This window comes from Macaca thibetana, chromosome 10 (assembly GCF_024542745.1).
Source record: "Macaca thibetana thibetana isolate TM-01 chromosome 10, ASM2454274v1, whole genome shotgun sequence".
Taxonomy (NCBI): Eukaryota; Metazoa; Chordata; class Mammalia; order Primates; family Cercopithecidae; genus Macaca; species Macaca thibetana.
In genome coordinates, this window is record NC_065587.1 from 14649958 (window position 1) to 14672561 (window position 22604).

At 49.8% G+C, this 22604-nt stretch overlaps 3 protein-coding genes across 3 annotated transcripts in view; all 3 read right to left on the minus strand.

Moving 5' to 3' along the window:
• Positions 1-968: 968 nt before the first annotated feature.
• On the minus strand, positions 969-20089 carry LOC126963733 (apolipoprotein L1-like). Its single transcript, XM_050806292.1, is given in 8 exon segments — positions 969-3301; positions 3303-3410; positions 6538-6664; positions 10667-10713; positions 10892-10945; positions 12980-13080; positions 14515-14632; positions 19048-20089. Coding segments are annotated over 6 exon segments (1200 nt in total). The 5' UTR covers positions 13024-13080; positions 14515-14632; positions 19048-20089; the 3' UTR covers positions 969-2481.
• LOC126963743 (apolipoprotein L2-like) overlaps positions 969-22604 on the minus strand; it is a 32920-nt gene continuing 11284 nt past the window's right edge. The window contains exon 3 of the mRNA XM_050806335.1: positions 969-1415. The gene's annotated coding sequence lies outside the window, so the exon portion shown is untranslated. The remainder of the gene's footprint in view (positions 1416-22604) is intronic.
• The window catches only part of LOC126964037 (uncharacterized), a gene marked incomplete at its 5' end in the record, with an annotated part of 30548 nt that continues 15150 nt past the window's right edge, over positions 7207-22604 (minus strand). Inside the window, one exon of the mRNA XM_050806900.1 lies at positions 7207-8163. The remainder of the gene's footprint in view (positions 8164-22604) is intronic.

Consider the following 22604-nt stretch of genomic DNA (forward strand, 5'->3'; position numbering starts at 1 on the left):
CTCTGGGACACGTAAAGGCCTCCATGTCTCCTCCCTGGAGACAAAGATTCTGAGGACGCTTCTTGAAGGCACCTCAGAAGGTCTCATTGCCCACATGCATGGCCCATTCAAAAACCTCTCCTTGTATCAACTTTTCCTCCTTCCCTCATGGATCCTCAGTTCTGCTCCTAGAATCACTTCCCACACAAACCCTCTGCACCAGATGACGTTGCCTCTGGCTCTTCCTTCACAGGACCCCAGGCCACAACAGGCTACTTTAGGCAGCATGATGACCTACATCTTTGTGCTAAGAGGAATGGGAAGCCATTGGAGGGTTGGAAGCAGGTGCTCGATCAAATCTATGTTCTTAGGTGGGCATGGTGGCTCATGCCTGTAATTGCAGCCCATTGGAAGGCCAAGGTGAACAGATCACTCGAGCCGAGGAGTTTGAGACCAGCCTGGGCAATGTGGCACACAAGGATGGTCCCAGTTACTGAGGGGGTCAGAGCCCAGGGGAGCCTCCATCAGCACCACAAAGGCACAGCCATCAGTGTTGATTGGACCCAAGTCTCCAGAATACAAGACAGGGAGAGCCGTGTGGACCTGAGATATCACGTTGTCCAGCCCCCTTCTATAGCTGATGAGGAAACTGAGACTCAGAGAGGCGAGGTCTGGTGACAACAAGTGGGACTGAACTCCTGGACACACCTCAAGGTTCCTTGACCTGTTCCTGGCATCTCCTTTTGTTTTTTTATTTCTTCCCCAATTAACCTCTTTCCAACACAGCATTTCGAGTTCCCTTGGAACTTCATCGGCCCATCAGTGTCCCCTGGTCTGGAAGATCACTGGCTACTTGCCAAGGCCCCCACGACTCTGCTGCCATCACAACCACCCTCACCAGTGTTACGAGAAAAACTTGAGACTGATGGCCCCCAAAGCTTGGAAGGAGCTGCGAGACCAAAGAATTGACTCGAACAAGTCCAGCTTGGTGAGTAGGTGAGTTTATTAGGACTCACACACAGGTCACTCCTGGGCGGCGGCAGGACAGCTCTAGAGATCTGCGCTTACTCCCAATGCTAAGCTGCTTTCACGCTAATTTTCTAACTGTTTACTTATTGGGTAAGAGCGATGGGACTGTTTTCATTGATTGGTTCTCAGATACTCTCTGGGAAGTTTGAGCTCTCAGGGACACCTGCTCCTCAGCTGGGGACCATGGCCATGGCCCACCTCCTGCCCTTCAGGGCTCAAGCAGGGGACATACACCCTTTAGTAACCTAGAGAGGACCGTCACACAACAACCACCCCAACAACCATCATCAAGAAGCCACTGGCTGACTGAGATACACGCCCGGAAGGACAAGGGAGAGAGGATGCTGGAAAGACAGAGTGAGAGACCATCACCAGGGAAAGACTTCATTCTTGGAAGGACGTCAAACCTGGGGGTGGGTCTGTAGCGGGGCCGCTGTTTCTTCTCCTGTATCCAACAGTTCTAACTCTTTGGCTTTCTCTATTTTCAGCTCTTTCTTTTCCTGGCCTTCTCATTGCTGGTTCCTGCACACCTCCCCTCTATTCTTCCCCCAATATATTCTTTTTTTTTATTTTTTATTTTTTTTTTCTTGAGACGGAGTCTCGCTCTGTCACCCAGCCTGGAGTGCAATGGCGTGATCTCGGCTCACTGCAAGGTCCGCCTCCCGGGTTCACGCCATTCTCCTGCCTCAGACTCTCGAGTAGCTGGGACTACAGGCACCCACCACCATGCTCGGCTAATTTTTTGTATTTTTGGTAGAGACGGGGTTTCACCGTGTTAGCCAGGATGGTCTTGATCTCCTGACCTCTTGATCTGCCCGCCTCGGCCTCCTAAAGTGCTGGGATTACAGGCATGAGCCACCATGCTGGGTCCCCCAATATATTCTTTAGTCTAAAGTAAACTGTTTCTTCCCATTCCCCACACTTTCCCGTTCCCACTTTTCCCTTATTTCAGGCTCCAGAATTCCTGCCTTCTCCTTGCCGCACTTGCCATCTGCATTAACCCCTCCCCTGCTGTGCTCAGCTGCAGAAATGCCAAAGTCACTGACACTCAGTTCCATAAACTTTACCTTACCCTCTTTATCCCCCTAATAAAATGTTTGGGTTTGGGCCAAAGGCGGTGGCTCACGCCTGTAATCCCAGTACTTTGGGAGGCTGAGGTAGGTGGATCAAGACGTCAGGAGATAGAGACCATCCTGGCTAACATGGTGAAACCCCATCTCTATTAAAAATACAAAAATTAGCTAGGCATGGTGGTGGGCACCTGTAGTCCCAGCTACTTGGGAGGCCAAGGCAGGAGAATTGCTTGAACACAGGAGGCGGAGGTTGCAGTGAGCTGAGATCGCACCATTGCACTCCAACTTGGCGACAGAGCAAGACTATGGCTCAAAAAAAAAAAAAAAAAAAAAAAAAAGTTTGCATTTTGTCTTGGCCCGTCCCAGGCATATCTCCCCTGGTGGTTGCCCTGCCCTGTGGTCATGGTTCTTGGCGCAGAGTCTCATACTTCTTGTTGAGAATGTGTAGCTTCTTCTCCAGCTCCTGAGCCACCTTCTTCAGCTCCTCAGCTGTCTTTGACTTTGCCCCCTCATGTAAGTGCTTTAACTGGCACACGAGGCTGACTACGTCCAGCACGAAAAGGGCGCCTTCAAAGACCTTATCAACGATTTTGGCTCCTCTGATCACCTCCGTGGTGCGGGATTCAGCAACTCTCTCCATCTCTCCAACTCTCTCCATCTCTCCAACTCTCTCCATCTCTCCAACTCTCTCCATCTCTTCAAAGCTTGTAGCTGAGACTGGCTCAGTGACCCGGTGGAGTGAGGCTGGGACATGTGGTACTGAGTGAGGGTTGGCTCTGGCTTGCCTGATGGCACGGATGGCCTTCCCAGTGTCTTCTGTGAATTTGACAAGATTGACACGTAAGGAAATAAAGTTGGGTATGTTGTGATACAGAAACTCGTTCATCTCCTCCACCGTGTCAAGGCTTTTGTTGACCAGTTCATGGGCTTTGGCTTGTGCCCACCGCTTCTTTGCGTATTCCACGCTACCGCTGGTAATCCCGGTCAAGGCGGCTGCGATTCCCAACCCCGTCACAGGTTCCAAGAGCACAAGGCTGCTCCCCGCTGTGAAGGGTGCCAGACCCAGGCCGAGGAAGGTCAGGACACCAGAGGCAATGCCGAGAGTGCTGGAGAACGCATTGGCGATGGTGGCGCCTTTGTGGACCTTCTGAACCTCACCTGCAAGGTCGCAGAGCCTTCTTATTTTATCCTGAAGCTCCCTTTCCAACCATGGAAACTCCCAAAAACCGCTTTCTGTGCTGCTGGACTTCTTCGAGCCAGTTTTTGTCTTTCATGACCATGTGTCTTATAAGCTTGTTCAGAGCTTTATAGAGCTCATCTGCCTCATCCCTGCACAAGGAAAGTTTAAAGGATTAAGAAATGCAGTTTCCCTGTCTGTGAAATGGGCTCCATGCGATCTCTATCCTGTGTAAATTGCAGAGCTCTCACTATCAATCAAATAGAAACAAATTTTACAAATGAAGAGAATTTAAGCTCAAACATGCTTTGTTCATCATAGATACCCCTCAGTACTTATTCCATATGGAAATAAATATCTTAAAGGCATCTCAGATGCTCTTTCATGGTAGGTGTTTGATAAAGGTGCCTCCTCACTCAAGGGCAGGACAACACCGTGACTGCCACAGTGTTTGGAGAGGGGAAAACTCTGCAGAGGAACAAAGAGCCGTGAGAGTGGGACAAAGACACCTTATTCCCAGGATGGCAGCAAAGTGAAGCATGAACTTTTCCCAAAGAGAGGCCTTCCCTTTGTCCTCAGCTCCTGGGAAGTGATCTCCAGGCTCCTGGAGTGTCCTGCCTGGTAGGAACATCTTTCTTTGTCTGGTGGTTTGGCCACCGGACAGTACAGCAATGTGATGGATGATGGGGTTTGGGGCTATTTGGTGTCTTTCCTGACTTCCAGAGGACCTGGGGACTAAAGGTGTGAGACCTCAGGGAGGGGCTGGAGACTACAGGTCAGTCATGAGGGCAGCTTGTGATCCAACCCCAGCAAATATTCTGGACACTAAGACATGGGTTGAGAAAGACTTTCTGCTTGACCAGCTCCAGCGGGGCGCTTCAGAGCTTCTTCTCCACTAGGCGCCGACCTTGGCCTTCCACACCCACCCACTGCTTGCTGGACTTGCACTGCCCAGCTCAGCAAGAATCTCCCCAAGTCGGTTTAGGGAGGGTCCTCCCTGCTTGCTGTCTGAGCACTCTTTGCTATCTGATCATGCTCTTCACTCCCACCGTTGATGGGTGAGTGTCTGACCTGCCTTTAGCGAGAATCCTGTTAGGCCAGTTTGGCAGGAACATCCCACTCTGGTGTCTCCTGTCAGAACTGTTCCATCTGCCGCCCCTCACCCTGGTGTTGGCTGTGACTCCCTCTCTGTCTTTATTGTATTTGGAGCTGGGCTCAGTCTCCCTCCCCTGTAACAACCATCCTGAATAAAGGCTTCCTTCCTGATTTCATGTGATTCACGGGAATGTTTCCTTAACTGGGTGAGCTTCCCTGGTTGGCAGCACCCCATGTGTCTTGTCCCACATTGACACAGGAGATCACAGCGTCCTGAGGACAATGAAGCTTCACACCTGAAGCCCTCCCAGACTCTGCCCTGTGTGTCTCTTCCTTAGGCTGATTTTAATCTGTGTTCTTTCTGTGTGATAAACCACGATCGTGAAATAGCAGTTTTTAGTGAGTTATATGAATCCTTCTAGTGAATTATAAAATCTAAAGATGACTTTAGGAGTCCCCATTAATGTTCAGGTGGCGTCAAAGGTAAGGTGCCCTCAGACACTGCCGTCTGGCTACCTCTGAGTACTTTGAATTCAAACGAAACCAAACCTCAGAGAGACAGGAGCTCACTTTGCCTGGCATGTGCTCCCTTCCAAGGCCTCATGCCCTTTCACTTTCTGGCTGAAGGCTACTGGGTCCGGGCACTGCCCCAGTTGACCGGAGTGGGAGATCTGGGTATTCATTCTGGCTCCACATGGACTCTCCAGCCACCTTACCGCCTCCTGACCTGCCCCCTGCACCCCCAACCTTCCAGGTCTCACTCGCAGATGTCACCAGCCTAACTGATGCCTTAGCAGTGACAGCTTCACCTGTGTGTACGCCAAGGCCGTGTGCAATTTTATGGCACCTCTAGAAGACTCGGGACACTTTCAGAACCATCTATATAAATTGCTAACGCTGAAAAGACCTGAATTTGGACAAGATGGTAGAGGAAGTGTTTTCCTTCTTGGTTGGGGACTTGTGAGTCTGCTCAGTACCCCTGAAATTATATACATTGACAGCAACTCATTCTACTATGGAGATGGTCACTAAGTCATACTGCTTGCCATCGTCAGGGGCTTCTTTGTGTAGAAGAGAAGAAGATCCCAAAGGGTAGCCCAGAACTTGCCAGTTCCCAGGCAGGGTGTGAGAGACACAGGCAACCATGACCCTCTATGTCCATGAGTGTTGGGATCATCCCGACAGAGAAGAAATATTCCTCTCCCAGACAGAGAAGAAATATTCCTCTCCCACTCACATGTCCTCTGCAAGTTCATGACCTCCTTAAGTTTCAAGCCCTTGGTGCCTCTCTTGCCACACCCTAGTCCCAGCCCTGGTGCCTCAACCTTCCTACTTGTCCTACAACCAAGGCTGACTCTTGCTCCATCCTGACCCCAGGCTTTGACACTGGTCTTGGTCTCTCTTGGCCTTTGGCCAGGATCTTGGTCTTGGTTCCCCACCTTTGACCTGGAGTTCACTCTAAGGCCTTCACCATACTCCTATGACATTGACTTGCTATTTCTATTGGACAGATGACTGTTCCCAGTCTCCATGACATAAGCCTAGAGCCCAGGGACTGGGCACAGACAGAGCCGGAAAGAGACCCATCGCTGTCCAACTCCACTCCAGCCTCTCAGCATCCTGGACCAGCAGAAGGGTCCTGCCGTGTTTATGGAATTCCTCAGATGAGAAAAAAGGCCCCAGCCAGCATCCCCAGGAACACACATCAATTAAGTCAGGATTTTTCGGACTTGTCCCAAAGGAAGTGCTGCTGGACTTCAAGAGGAAGACCCTTGACCCTGGTCTATTTCCACCAACCTTGTAAGATGTTAACGTTAACTGTGCACCTACTATGTGTCAGTCATTATGCTGAGTACTTTACATGCATGATCTCATTTTTCTCACAGTAAAACTCCATGGATGAAGAAAGGCTGAAAGTGGGAAAGTAACTCGCAAATTTCCCATCGCCAGCAGATGGCAGAAATGACCCTGTCCCTGTGGGCTTCCTGTCCCCTCAGCCTGAGGCTACTCACTGCCAGCGAAGGACTGGGAGGAAATGTTCCTCCTGGACTGCTAAGAAGGTCATCCTCAAGCCCAGCAGAGGGGCCTGCCTGGAGGAGGTGTGTCTGTCAGGGAAAACTAGCCCAAGGGAGATCTGGGTGGCATCACCAGGGTTCCCAATGGAGATAACCCCATGGAGGTTACCTGGGCAGTTCAGCAGTAGCCACCACTCTCTCCCAGGCTTTATGGTCACTCAGCAGGAGTAGCAGCTCCTGTGGGCTCACGTTTTTCTGGAAATAATTAAGGTAATCCTCAAGAGAAATGTTGCTCTCTAGTTGGAAAGAAAAAAGGATCAGGTTGGAGGAAAGTGTAGAGGAGATAACAGCCATTGTGTAAAAGATGGTTACATGTTAATTTTCCAGGACAGCTGTGGTGTGGGATACGTTTGATAGAGTCATCAGTGCTATCAAGGGAATTGTATGCCCCCAAAATTCATATGCTGAAGCCCTAAAGTCAGGTGACTATATTTGGAGATCAGGCCTTTAAGGAAGCAATTAAGACTGAATGAGGGCCGGGCGCGGTGGCTCAAGCCTGTAATCCCAGCACTTTGGGAGGCCGAGATGGGCGGATCACGAGGTCAGGAGATCGAGACCATCCTGGCTAACACAGTGAAACCCCGTCTCTACTAAAAATACAAAAACTTAGCTGGGCGAGGTGGCAGGCGCCTGTAGTCCCAGCTACTCGGGAGGCTGAGGCAGGAGAATGGCGTGAACCCGGGAGGCGGAGCTTGCAGTGAGCTGAGATCCGCCACTGGCCTGGGTGACAGAGCGAGACTCCGTCTCAAAAAAAAAAAAAAAAAAAAAAAAAGACTGAATGAGATCGCAAGGGTAGGACTCTAATCCTGTTAGAGGGCTAGTGTCCTATTGTAGGAAGTGAAAGAGACACAAGCAAGCCACGTGATCACACAGCACAAAGGCAGCCTCCACAAGCCAGCAAGAGAGTCCTCCCCAGACTCCAACCCTGCCGGCACCTTCACCTTGGACTTCTTGCCTCTGGAAGTGTGAGAAAAGAAAAACCAGATGTTGAAGTCACCCAGCCTGTGATATTTTACCATGGCAGCCTGAGAATATTGAAACACCAGGGGAGTGCCACGGTGCTTTGGGGAGGAATGAATCCTTTTCAGCTCAGAACCAACACAAAGTGAGCCTTCCAGGCCAAGGAAGAGGAAATATCCCAGTGATCACTTCTATCTGCCACGTGCCTGTTGGGTGTCAAACACTTTATACCTGTGTCTTCAAAATGTGAGTTTCAACACATCATTGGGTTATGAAATTAGTTTATTGGTTCAAGAGCAGCATTTTGAAAAGAAAATCTATTTGAAAATATCAGAATATAGCAATCACAGCAGGGATGAGTATTGTTTTTTGTGAGTTATTTCAAATATATATCCCTTAATGTAAATTCCTGGAATCCAGATGTGTTTAGGCATTCCGAATTTTCACTATTTTAGAAAGGACATGGGGTGCATATGGTATATTCCTGACCATTCCCAGCAGAGGCTAGACTGCTCCCCGTAATCAAACCCACACATGTTTCAACAGTGAAACAAGCAAATATTCACATTAAATGGGGTAAATAATGGTAGGCCTACAAAGAACTCGTGTCAGTACAGAGCAGGATTACTCCTGAAGTCAGCTGCCCCCAAAATGTGTGGTTTGCAGGGATCTGGAAATTATGGAATTACAGATAATGGACTGGGGACCAGTATGTATTTGTGTGTGCACCGAGACATGATGTAAAATTGTTTCCTGCTGTGGACACACAAGGGGCCTTATTCTTAATTCACAGAAGAAGAAAGTAAAATCCAGACAGCGAGAGTCACCGCCCAAAACCAGCAAGCAGGAAGCTCAGGATTTGACTCCAAGGCCAACGTTTCCTTGACATTGCTTCGAAGACTCCTTGTGTTTTAAAAATGCCTGTGATTTGGTATTAAACCACAGATCATCCTGTTTGGGAGGGACAGTTTCTTCCTTGGCCCCCTAGCCCAGCCCAGCCCAGGAATCCGGGGTGGCCTGGGAGCTCCTGGCTTCTAATCTTCCCTGCCCTCCCCTGGTCTTGGACAGGATTCAGCACAGCCCAGTTTGCTGTCCAGGGCGGCTCCTGAGCAGAGCTGACTTGGTTGCCACTGCAACTCAGTGAGGGGAGGAAGCCATCCTAAGGAAATGGGGCTTAGGGAAATGAACGCAGTGCTGACTCGGCTGGGCGAGGACTTGTCTTGTTTTTTCTTTTTCCTTCTTCACCAAAAGGAAGAAGGAAACCCAGGGTTGGATGGAAGGAACCTCCAGCACTAAATCTGTATATTTCTTGGTGGGGTGGGGCTGGTGGATATAAAAGCAAAATTAAAACAAAATCCAGCTCTGAAACATTCCTGGGCAAACAATACCTACGAGGCCTTGAGAACGGCTGTCACCCCCCTTAAACTGCAAGCTGTGGGAAACTGAACTGGGGTCACATCAGATGGGCGCTTCTGTTAGACACAAACAAAACTTAACCTCGGCCAGTCACGAGCAGCCAGCTGACAGCGGGCCATGCTGAGATGGGAATACTGGGAGGTCATAGAAGAAACAAGAACTCCAGGCAGCTGGTTCCCATGACAGACACAGAAGGAGCTGCTGAAACCAGCTGCAGGGACAGGGGGAGGCGACAGGCCTACAGGACCCTGACAAACAGGAAGTGGCCAATCCGGCGAAGACCAGTAAGATCCAACTCAGTGCTGGGTCGGACTCACGATTCACCTCACACTCAATCATACCCTCCTTGTCTCACTAAACCCCACCCCCACCTGCGCCACAGCAGTTCCATGTATGCCTGTGTTTGGTACAAAACTGTGTGGTACCCACCCCTCCCCGCCAAGTTCCAAGAAATCCCCACCTCTTCCCAGAAATCTTCATGCTTACTCCACCCCTTAATTTAATAAACCAGCAAAGGCAGAAACCCCAAACCACACTGGGCCCGACTGGCTCTTCTGAGTCCGCCTGCACTCCCACCCCCGAGCCTGAGCTTCCGCTTTGCAATAAAAGCTGATTTGCTTTTGCTTTTGCTTTTGCTTTTGCTTGGACTTAACCTTTTTCTCTCTTGGATGTCAAAAACCTGGGCAAGGCTAAGGTCCGGTCTCACCTGCATTCGGAGACCTCCCTAAACTCACCAACACCAATGTGACCAGGGATTTTCCAACAAAGTAAACCAAAACAGGAAGTTTTGTAAGTGCAACCAATCAAGTCATGTCCTTATTGCAGTTTCATATTCACCCGCTAAACATTGTCTCCCACACTTTTTCACCATAGCACGAAGCCTCCTCCAGTTTGCTGTTTCCCAATTCAAGAATTCTTTCTTACTCAAATAAACTCTTTAAAATTCTACTGGGCCTCAGATTTTTCTTTGACCAGGGGTATTTTAGATGACTGGACTCAACCCCTGCCCGGGGCAGTCATCCCTGGTCAGCAGGCGCTTGTGGTGGGCAGGGCAGGGCGGGTGCCCCTAACACAGCTGGGAAGACTGGTTGACTTCCACCTGGAATCAACAGGGGACAGGTAGAGGGGATGGGAACCAGCCCTTAGGGAGGCCCTACCGTGTGGCAGGCACCGGCCAGGCCAGATAGCTGTGTCATATTTGATCCTCAAGACAACATGGGGAAATATTATTCTCATGGTACAGGAGAAGTGAGGTAAGGCGCACCAGGTCACACAGAGGGGACGTGGCAAAGGCCAGACCGGGGTCCAGTTAAGTTGGAAGCTGGATCAGGCCTGATACATTCCCACAAGGCCACTCAGAGCAGAGGGGCTGGTGCAGGGCAAGAGCTGGAGGGAGGGGACCAGCCTCGGCTAGAAACACCCAGGGTCAGCTGGGAGCAGAGCGGGAGGTGACAGGTCGGGGCTGCTGGTCAACCTGCTCTCCCAGCCCTCCCCTCCTGGACCCTGCTCTCCCCCCACTCCCCTCCCCTGCTGGTTCCATTTCCCCAAGGCCGTCCTGCCCCACTTGAGACATTTGCTAGTGCCAGGGTAGAGAGGAAGTGGGCTCCTGGGCCGTGCCCCCCCTGAGGAGAAGTCAGGATGCAGATGGCCCCACAGACCCCTGGGTCGGGGGACTCTATGCGGCTTCTCTTGGGGCTTGGAGCAGACTCATTGGCCTCCTTGTCCATCTGGGTTCCTCTGGGGCTCACTCAGCTGTGGAGGCACCACCCTCCGTGCTAGGTGCGAGTGGGAACCAGCCAGGGAAGAGGAGGCGAGCCTACCTGGGTCCATGGTGCCAGCAGCCCGGTCACTGAGGGGCTTACCTTGAGGATCTCCTGTATCTGTCCCACCTGGATGGTTTTGCTGCACCCTTGAGGAGGAGAAAACAAATTGTGGGATTGAATGTGAGCCACCAGTGGACAGAGGGAGGCTTGAGCAGCCGGGGCTCTGCACATCCTTCTAGGGTGGCAGCAAATGTCAAAACCGACCTAACCCAGATTGTTTCTCTGTCACCGAGTCCCCATCACCTGCTATTTACAGACACTCACCTCGCTCCAGCTTCCTCTGCCCTCACTCCCACACCAAGGAAAAGTGCACTTGTCCTGTTGGGGTATGAGGAGAAGATAATCAGAGGAGGGGCAGCCACCTGATCATTACAGAAAACTACAGAGTCCATACACAGGAATAGAGATGGGGAGAAAGGTTCTGACAATGACCCGGGCCTGGGAACACGTGTGATAACTGGTTGATGATAGCCAGTGTGTGTTGAGTGTCTGTGATGTGCAGGGCTCCTTACATGTGTCTCATTCGATGATCACACACAGCCCGGGAGACGGGTACCACCTTCCCTTTCAAACACAGAGGAATCCACAAAAGTTAGGGAACCTGCCCGTGTTTTCACAATAGTGCTAGAGCCAGGACTTCTGCTTCAACCCCATGTCTTCAATGACTGTGCTCTACTCCCTTCAATATACAATATTCAGTCTTGTATACACGCTCATGGGAAATGACTCCTCATTGCAAATCCGTGTCTCACACTCTGTGCTCAACTCTTCGTCTTGGTGAATTCACCGCTGCTGCAGCGGACAGCCTGTGTCCCCGTCGCTTCTCTAAGGTCCTCTGTCCCACAAAGACCTGGATCCTGCCAGTTGCCGGCGCAGCCCCTGCTGTGGCTGCCGAGCCCTCCTGGTGCCGCCCTGTCCCCTCTGCTGTCCTCCCTGGTTGATGGACTTAGGGTGTTTCTAATTCTTCATGTAATTTATGCTACAAAGAACATCCTCCTTCTCCTAAAACTTTGCTCACATTTGAGATTATTTCCTTAAGATATTCGTAGGAGTAGAATTAGGTTTTATACCTACAGTCACTCTGTATGCACATTGTACCAAATTCACACTCAAACTAGCAGTACGTGAAGATGCCCATTCTCTCAGTCTCACTGGCTCTCAGTAGTCTCTTCTTTAGGACAAAAAACCATATACACAACATGTAAATGTGAGAACTAAATATACTTGTTACTAATACCAATTAGTACAAAATTTAAAGCACAAAGGTAGCAGTTGGGATGTGAAACACTGAAGGAAGGAGAAGGAAGATTAATATCATCATTTTTTAAAGAGAGAAGTCAAGAAATACTGGGTACTACTGAGGGTATGAGAAAGTTGTAAGTAAACTGTTTACAGCTACAAAGTTGCTAATGGAAGACATAAAACTGGTGATAGAATGTTAGGAAAAGGTGGAGAGGAGAGATAGAGGGAGGATACAAATAAGATGAAAATGACTAATAATGATACTATAATTACTACTAATAATACGGCTTCAGGCCCATCGCAGTCAGGGGCGGCTCCAGGCATTACCATTTCTCTTTTCTCACCGTGTGTCTCTGCTCCCTCCCTGGCACACCCACTTCCAGCAGCTGGTCTTTGTTTGCAGCCTTTATTTTCACAGCTCAGTGGTTTCCGGGCCCCCTGATGGGGTTCCATCCTCCAGCTCTCATACAAAAGCCCCCTCTCAAAAGCCACTCGCCTCCCTCTTTCCCCTTCCTGCCTTTATCCCAGGGTTCAGACACACAGATGTCTGTCTTCTGGGACCCCACGCAGCAAGGGTAGAAGGGGGACCCAGTCCTGGGCAGCAGTTCACCAGGGCAGTATGCAGAGGGGTGTCTGGGTGCTTCTTGCTATAAGGGACAGGGGTGACAGGAGAGGGGGTTCCCTTCCCCTTGTTCCTGCTTTGCTCACTGTATGACCCCCTGGGCCAGGACAGCCATCTCATGATCCATGAGGACACAGGAGGACCAGGAGAGAGCAGAGGAGCAGGAGGGCAGAGAGAGCTGAGGCCTCAGACTCGCCCGACACTTGTGAGGAGCTGCACCCAGGATCCCATCCTCTTTGGTCATTGTTGGCCTGGCTCAGACCCTGATCTGGGGCCTCTGCTGAGAATTGAGGCTGGATATTGCCCGTTAGCCTTGACTAGGATACAGCAGGTTCTCCCTGGGCGAGTCTGCTGGTTGGTCAATTCTGGGAAGGGACTTTGGTTCCTGAAAGAAACCCAGATGGCCCAGGCCCAGCCCAAGCCCTGCCCAACTGTGCAGCCCAGACCGGGGACCTCCCTCCCACCTCAGCACTCTGAGCCAAGCTCACCAGATGCAGAGGACAAAGAGTCTCAGCAAAGCAGCTCCCTCCATGTCACTGCGGGGCCTCCTCCTTGGGCAGGAATAGAGGGTCGACACAGTGTGGTCCTCCTGAGAAATCACCATTTTCATTTCATTTTTGAGAAACGGTTTTGCTCTGTCACCCAGGCTGGAGTGCTTTGGCGCCATCCTAGCTCATTGCAGCCTAGATCTACTGGGCTCAAAAGATCCTCCTCCTTCAACCTTCTGAGTAACTGGGACTACAGGTGCACGCCACCATGCTGGGCTAATTTGTTCATTTTTAATTTCATAGAGACAGCATCTCCTGTGTTTTCCAGGCTGTCTTGAACTCCCAGCCTCTAGTGATCCTCCCGCCTCTACCTCCCACAGCACTGGGGTTACAAGCCACAGCCATAGTGCTTTCTATCTTGACGGGCATCTCTTCTTAGTGAAGAAAAAGAAGACCATGACTCAGATTTCACAGAAATTTCCCCCCGATTTCATGTACTTTTGGCAGCTCTATCAGGTTTTTGAGAGGGGAGAATACTCAGGCTGAGAGCGGAGGTGACTTGCCCAGAGTCACACAGCTCTTGGAGGACAGAGGGGAGGCCAACATCTGGCCTTGTGACTCTGATATAGAAGCAAAAATGTGTAATTTTGATAATCCAAGAGTTTCCAGGTTTGATTCTGCTTCTACAAACACAGAGATCTAAGCTGTCACTCCTGTAGTTATATCCACAATTCCACAGTGTGGTTCTTGAATCTCTTGATTGCAAAGCTGGCATCATGCCACAGACACTATTCCACAACATGCCCTTCTCACTCCCCTGTCTCAGCCACGTTTCCCATTAGGGACACAGCACAGCCTGTTTCTTCTCCATCCCCCCAGAGGTCTGAAGAGAGGGACAGAGGTGAGGGCCAGAGACGTGGAGTCCTACGAGCTACCTGCTCAGCCTCCAGACACAGGACCCTGGGCAAGTCACTCCCCTCCCAGGGCCTCAGTTTCCCCACAGGGCCTGGCACAAGTTGGTGCTCAGACTTGGGGGGGGTGGTGAGATGACCTCTAGGTTCCTTGTATCTCAAAATAAATTTGTCATTCCCATTGGGCCTCAGCAGCAGCACCCTGGGGCCAGCCTGGGTGTTTCCAGGCCATAAGGACAGACCAGAGTCCGGGTCACCTCCCCACCTCCACCTTCTTTGGTTCCTTCAAATTTCCTAAAGTGACAGGCACCCCCAACACAGACCTTCCTTCTGGGGTCCCCCAGCTGTGTCTCCACAGTCTAAACCAGAGCTGAGCCCAGGGAGCTTTGTGAACCCATCTGAGCTGTTTCCCGGCCTCTCTCTACTGTTTAAGGGCACAGCAAGAGGGAGGGAGCATCAGACTCAAGCCTGGGTGCAAATCCCGGCTCTGCTACTGCTTTCCTGTCTGATCTGAACCAGTTACTAACGTCTCTGAACTTATCTACAAAAGCGGAATGATCCTTCCTTCATGGAGCTATTGTTGAGAATAAGGAGATGGGGGCAGGTCAACGGTCCCCGACTTACCGAGGAATCTTCCCCTGACAGAGACTGAGCAAGATCCAGCTGTTCCGAGCTGTGTGGATCCCACCTCCAGCTGTGCACCTGTGTAATAACCAGACACGTCCTCTGGCCTCCCAGATAACTAGGAAATTGGAAAGGGAAGGTGAATGTCACAACTTCCCAGCAACTCGTGATGAAGCACAGCAAACAGGCTGCTCCCCAGCACCACCTTCAGTCCAGGCCCACCCTCTTTGCTGTTGCACTTAAAGGAGCAGCCGCAGACGAAACACCCAGGTCCCTCTCATCCAACCCACCTGCCTCGCATCCTCAGGGTTGGGGGTCTGCAGTGGTCTTCAGGAAGAAAGACCTGCCACTGACAGCCTGTGGGACCCTCCAAGTTACTCCCTGTCCTCCCGTGCACCCACACTCCCCAGATGCCTGCCTTCCTCCTGCCCATGCCATCAGCATAAGCACAGTCTCCCACACATGCCGTGTGGATGCTTATTGTATATTTATTGTAATGCTGTTGGGGTTATTTTGGTTATGTTTTGGAGACAGGGTCTCACTCTGTAGCTAAGGCTGAAGTGCAGTGCCACAATCACAGCGAACTACAGCTTCAAACTCCTGGGCTCAAGCCATCCTCCCACCTCAGCCTCCTGAGTAGCCGGTTCTACAGGCATGATCCAGCCACCCAGCTAATTTTTTTGAAAAAATATGTTAGAGATGGGATCTCACTATATTGACTGGGCTACTCTTGAACTCCAGGCCTCAAGTGATGCCCCCACCTTGGCATGAGCCACCATACCAGGCCTGCTCTTGTTGAAGGCTATGCCTTGTGGCTTCTAGATATTTGTTTATGCGGGGTCTTCTGCCAGGAGCACCTGCTTCCACCACCTGGAAAAATTGTGCTCATCCTTCAATGACAAAATCAGGCATTGCCTCCTTTCAGAGAACCCCCAGCATCCTCCCCAGCAGAGGCCACCACCCCACGTTCCACTCCCGAGGCACACTGGGTGGAGGGACTAGAGACCACTGCTCACCACACTTCCATGGCTAAGAAGTCAGGCAACCAGATTGCTGTTGGACTTTTGAGCTTTGCCCCAGGCAGAAGGGCCTCAGAGGCAGCTAAACCACAAAAGCCAACCTGACCCTTCCATGGAAGCCTATTTCATCCTCAGCAAACATCTCTGGGGACATCGTGGCCACCTCCCCCCACCCCTACACACATAACCCTGCTTGTGAGGCAGGAACAAAAAGGTGATTACACAGGGACTGCATAATACACGTTGCAATACATTCCATTCGCAAATACTTCTCTATTTGATTGAATTTTATAATCATCCCCTCAATGGGCCAGGATTATGATCTGATTTTGCTGATGAGGAAACCGAAGCAAGAGGAGAGGAAGTTGCTTTCATCCAGCAGCTCAGGGAGGAAAAATGATTTAAGGGCCCAGATTTGGGATGTTGGTCCCCTTCTCAGCCTCAGGACCCTGCTCCTCAACTACTGGTTGCTCCAGTTACACCCTCAGTTTAAAGGTTGCTTGGGACACCGCCCCAGAGGGTGCAAGCCACCTTGGCAGCTTCCGTATATGGTTTAGGTCTTCAGGTGTGCAGAATGCAAGAGTGAAGGAGGCTTGGTAGCTTCTATCTAGATTTCAGAGGGTTTGTGGAAAAGCCTGGGTGCCCAGGTAGAAGCCTGCAGCAGGACAAATTCCCCACAGAGATAATCTACTAGGACAGTGCTGAGGGGAAAGGTAGGGTAGGAGCCCCTACACAGAGTCCCCACCAGGGCACTACCTAGTGAGGCTGTGGGAAAGGGCAGTCACCCTCCAGATCCCGTAATTTTAGAGCCACGGGTAGCTTCCATCCTGAGCCTGGAAAGGCCACATGCACTCAACTGTAATCCATCTGTAGCAGCAGCCACAGCAGCTGCCCCCTGAAAAGCCACAGGGGTAGAGCTGCTCAAAGCCTCGGGGGACCAACACTTGTGCCAGCGTGCCCTAGGTATGGGACATGGATTCAAAGATTGTTCTGGAGAGTTAAAGTTTCACGTCTGCCCTGCTGGGTTTGGGACTTGCATGGGGGCATGTTGCCTCTTTCTTTTGGCCGACTTCTTTCTTTTGGAATGGGAGTGTTTATGCAATGTCTATGCCACCATTTTATCCTGGAAGTAAGTAACTTGTTTTGATTTTACAGGCTTCTAGCTGGAAGGAGGGGTCTTTGCATGTGATTTAGAACTTTGGACTTGAGGTTGGAACAAATTATGACTTTGGGAGACCCCTGGGAAGGGATGATTGTGTTTTGCAATGTGAGAAGAACATGTGATGGGGGGGTTGTGTTGAATGATATGATTTGAATATGTGTCCCCTTCAAACTTCATAAGGAAATGTGACCTTCAGCATTGGAAGGGGGCCTAGTGGGAGGTATTGGATCATGGGGGCAGATTCCTCATGAATGGCTGAGCGTCATCCCCTTGGAGCTGAGTGAGTTTTGACTCAATTCATGCAACATCTGATTGTTTAAAAGAGTGTGAGAGCTCTGCCTCCCTCCTCTTGCTCCCACGCTTACCATTGACATGCCAGCTCCCCTTCCCTGCTGGCATGATTGTGAGCTTCCCGAGGCCCTCACCAGAAGCAGATGCTGGAGCCATGCTTATGAAGCCTGCAGAACTATGAGCCAATTAAATCATGTTTTAAAATAAATTACCCAGCCTCAGGTATATGTATATGTATCTGTATCTGTATCTCTATCTATCTATCTATCTATCTATCTATCTATCTATCTATCTATCTATTATTTTTTTAACGTAGAGTTTTGCTCTTGTCGCCCAGGCGTTCCTTAACCTCCCCTCCAGCTCCTGAGCCTGTCACCTCAGCTCCTCAGCCGACTCAGACTTTGCCCCTTCATTAAAGTGCTTTGACTCAAACACAAGGCTGACCATATCCAGTAGAAGGAAGGCACCTCTGGTGGCTGCACCCCTGACCCAGGCTCATCTGCTCATTGCAAGAGCAGTGCCTTCAGCAGCTCTCTCCACCTGTGCACCAGTTCCAGCTGAGACTCGTCAAGTTGCCAAAGGGTGCATGGCATTGGCCACTAAGGGAGGGATGACTCTGGCTCGTCTGATGGCTCGGATGGCCCTCCCAATGTCTTCTGCAACTTGGTACACATGGTCAGATAAGGAAACAAAGTCAAGGATGTTCTCACCTACAAACTCCTGCATCCCCTTCACTAGGCCAGTGTTGCCTATGACCAGGCTGATGGCTTTGGATGCTTCAGAAAATGTCACTGAGTGTTCTATGATGCTGGTGTTAATACCACTTACAGAAACCGCTGTTCCCAGCACTATGCCAGTTTTCAAGAGCATCAGACTAGCTCCTTCTGTCATGGGTGCCAGAGCCAGGCCGGGATGGTCAGGACGTCAGAAGCAGCACCTGCAGTACTGAACACCACACTGGGGATGGTGCAGCCTCTGTGGACCTGCTCAATCCTGTCTGCAAGTGCACAGAGCTTTCTTATATGCTCCTCAAGCTTCCTTTTCAACCGAGGAAAGTCTTTCAATACCACTCCCGGTGCTGCCCATCGTTTTGCAGCATGTCTTTGTTCTTTATGGCCTTGTGTGCGGTAAGCTTATTCAGAGCTTTAGGGAGCACATGTGTGTCATCCCCTTACCAATAAAGTCAGACGATTAAGAACGGCAGTTTACTCATGTGTAAAATGGGCTCAATTAGATCTCTCCTGTGGAAATCATATAGTTTGAGAGTAAAAACTAGAAATCAAATGGAAAGCTGTTTTACAAATGCAAACACTTTTCTGCCAACATTAAATATGTTTTGTACATCATAGATCCGCTGCATTACTTCTTCATTCCAGGAGCACGTGAGTTAAAGTCATCTCAGACGCTCGTTAGTGGCAGGCATTTGATAAAGATGTACCTCACTCAAGGGCAGGTCACCACCATCACTTGCAAAGTATTAGTGGAGTAGAAACCCAGTAGATGAACAAAAAGAAGTGGGACTGGATCCAAAAGACCTTATTCTGTGAAGAATTAACTTTACTCAAAGAGAGGTCTTCCCTTTGTCCTTGGCGGGGAGGTGGTTGCCAGGGACCAGGGGCCGGGTGGAGAATGAGGAGTTTAGAATGAGGAGTTCTTGTTTAGTAAATACAAAGTTTCAGTTTTGCTGCCAGGGCCTGGGGGACGGAGAATGAGGTGTTATTGCTCACTGGATACAAAGTTTCCATTTTGCAAGAAGAAAAGAGTTATGTAGATGATGGTTGCACAACAGTGAATGTAATTCCACTGAACTGTACACTTAAAAATGGTTAATATGATCAATTTTAGGTTAGGAATATTTTATCACAATTTAAAAAATTAAAAGTTCTTTCAAACACAACCTTTGCAGAAAAAAAGTAATAGCACCGGAGCCTTTTTAGGTTTGCTAAACATTTTTACTCACATAATTATACGAGTTTCAACAAGAGCCCTGTCATGAAAATATTTACTAACCTGGTTTCCCGGAAGAAAAATCGAAAGTTCAAGTGCAGTGAAATGACTTACCCAGAAAGAGGCAGAGCTGGGCTTTAGCCAGGCCTTTCTGGTTCTTGTTTTGTTCTGTTTTCTGGACCATCCTGTTTCCCCCAAAGCAAGTGACTTCCCAAAATCTCTCAAGTGTTCTGAAAATGTAATTTTCTTCCTCACTTTCTCCCTGTTGGCTCAAGATGAATCACAAAACTCTAAATACCACCAGAATATGCTGCCCAAGTCCCACCTGTTCTATGGCTGATGGGCACAGGGAGCTGGGTCTGGCTGGGCCGGTGATGACCGACTGTAACCCGCATCAAGGACTAACATGCTCCCAAAACAGACCCCACGTCCAGCAATTTGCAAAAGCTGCCCTGAAATGTTGTCATCACAGAGAGTGCCCCAGTGTCCTGTCCAGATATCCCTCCCTCCCATGACCTGGAGAGGATATTTGGCATCAGACAGCTGGAATTTGCCCCAGTTTTTGGCTTCATGACTCAGTTTTCTTGCTTGTAGAATAAAGCTCATCATAGAATTTATCTCTCAGAATTTCTAAGAGAATAAATTCAGGCAGGGTGGGGAATATGCGTGGCATATAGTAGATGCTCAGTAAACAAGAATCCATTTTTCTGAGTACTCACTCTGTATACAGGGCAGTGAGCAATCACGGTGTCTGCATGATCTCCATTTGTAACTGCAGAAAACTTCAGCTGCTCACTGCTTGCAAAGGCAAATGAACAAGGATGAGAAACAGTGAAAGGAAAGTGACTTCATTCCAAAAGCCCGCATCGGGGAATGAGGTCAGGCTAGTGTCTTAAAGAAACCATTTCAGATTTTGAGCTGAGGGCAGAGGTTTCAAAAGGGAAACTTGATACGAAAGCCATGCAAGAGGGGTGAAGAGGTGCCAGCGACTTGTCCAATGACCATCTCGAGTTATTGCCCCATCTGGTGTACGGACTGGGGACATCTCCAGGACAGCCGGGTTGGAAATTCACTGTAGCCGTGAGGTAATTCCGTAGCTTCCTGGATGATTTCAAGATTTCTTCCCTGGAATTTCTAAGCAATCACATGATTAAATAAAATACAGTGCATGGAAGGGGAGTTCCTCATAGAATAGGAGAGCAAAGATTCACACATTACTGAAAGCAAAACAAGAAATGGACAAAGAGAGAAGACCAAAAACAAAAAAATAAATAAACTCTTAAAATGCGATTCTTGGTTACATTTTCATCTTCTCCGTGCACCCTCTAGTATTCTTGATGTTTCTCCTATCCCCATGTACAGACCAGAAACAGACTTAGAAAATGAAATCATTTCCCCTAGGCCACACAACAGGCCATGGCTTCCATCATCATCATTATTATTATTATTATTTGAGACAGAGTCTCACTCTGTCACCCATGCTGGAGTGCAGTGGCGCAATCTCGGCTCACTGCAAGCTCCGCCTCCCAGGTTCACGCCATTCTCCTGCCTCAGCCTCCAGAGTAGCTGGGACTACAGGCACCCGCCACCATACCCGGCTAATTTTTTCTGTATTTTTAGTAGAGATGGGGTTTCATTGTGTTAGCCGGGATGGTCTCGATCTCCTGACCTCATGATCTGCCTGCCTCGGGGATTACAGGCGTGAGTCAACGTGCCCTGCCTCCCACTTTTTTTAAGAGACAAGATCTCACTCTGTTTCCCAGGCTGGAGTACAGCGGCAGGATCATGGCTCACTATAGCCTCAAACTTCTGCAACTCAAGCAATCCCCCCACTTCAGGAGCCCAAGCAGCGGAAACTACAGGCATGTGCCACCATGTCTGGCTAATTTTTTAACTTTCTTGGTAGAGATGAGCTCTCACTATGTTGCCCAGGCTGGTCGTAAACTCCTAGCCTCAAGTAACCCTTCTGCTTCAGCCTCCCAATGTACTGGAGTTGTAACCGAGTATCCCAGCATTGAAATGGACTTAAACATTATTTTTCTTTCTGTCTTCATCTCACAATGTAGTCTTAAAATGTACTTCAAAACTCTATTCCCCTCCCTTTCCCACCAGGCTCTTCCATGCACAGCGCTCAGTTAACAATGATGTGGGTGCTTAGAAATTCCAGGAGCTAATTTTGAAAACCACCAGGCAGAGAAACCCAGCTGCAAAATCCTCCTGCTTAGGGGAAGTTACCAACAATTAATCCACCACCAACACGGTGTAGTCCAAATGATGCCCTTTGACCAGCCCAAAGGAGATGGTCACAAAGGCAGAATTCGGAAGGAGGAAGAGGCTCAGAGCCAAGGGTGGAGATGGAACCGAGGGGTGGGCCTTGAGTTTGTTAGGTTGCCAATGTCAGGCTGCCATAACAAAGAGCTCTGAAATACCAATATCTTCAATCAACGATATAGGAGATTGCCGAACTGAGACATTCACACCAACGTTGCTAGGAAGTTTCAGTGGCAGGTGGTTTTGCTCCCAAAGGTCGACCAGGGGTTGCCATTCAGAGGGAGTTGCTGTTTTCCACGTGGAAGCTGGTGCCCACCCACACATCCCAGCCCCAAGAACAGAAGAGGACACGGAGCACAAGAATCTTCCCCTTAAAAGAAACACCTACAGGTTTCAGACATCACTGCCCTCACCTTCCATTAGCCACAGTTTAGGAAGAAGGTCCCAAGGAGTTGGCAGGGAGACTGGGCAGTCCTGTGCCCTGTGGAAACTCAGCAGCTTGATGATCAAAGACGAAAAAAAAAAAGAAAGGAAATAAAAATGGGTAAAATGCCCAATTTTATAACTTTAAAAGTTTCATCTTTTCCACCTGGAGAGCCTGAAATGGAAACCAAGTCACAACTTCTCAGCAGCTCGTGATCACGCAAACCCACTAAAGACACTGCTCGCCAGCACCACCTTCAGCCCAGTCCCACTCTCCTTGCTGCTGCACTTACAGGAGCAACCCCAGACCCGACATTCCAGGACCTTCTCATCAACCCACCTGCCTCGCATCCTCAGGGGGGTTTGCTATGATCTTCAGGAAGAAACATCTGTCACTGACAGGCTGTGGGACCCTCCAGTTACCCCCCCTTCCAGTGCCCCCCACACTCCCAGCGTGCCTGCTTTACTCACCCCCGTGCTATCAGTATTAGCACAACCTCTCAGACCTACCAGGTGCTTACTGAATACTGAATTCTATGACTGTTTTTCAATGCCATGCCCATGTGGCTTCTGGACATTTGCTTATGTGGGTTCCTCTATCTGGAGCACTGGCTTCCACCATCTGAAAAATCAGGCTTATCCTTCAGAGCTCAATTACGGCATTGCCTCCTCTGAGAAGTCTCCCAGCATCTGTCCCTGTGGAGTCCACTGCCCCGTGCCCCACTCCCATGACACCTCGAAGGGAGGGGCCTAAGTCCACTGCTTGGCCACAGTCTCACAGATGAGAAGTCACGCAGCTGGATTGCTGTCAAACGGTTCTGCTTTGTCCGAGGCAGAAGGGCTGGAGTGGGGCTGGACAATAGAGGTCAACCTGGCCCTTCCAGGGGGTCCTAGTTCATCCAGGACAAATGTCCATGGGACATCCTGGCCACCACCCTATACACACACACCAGCTTTTGAGGGAGGAACAGAAGGTG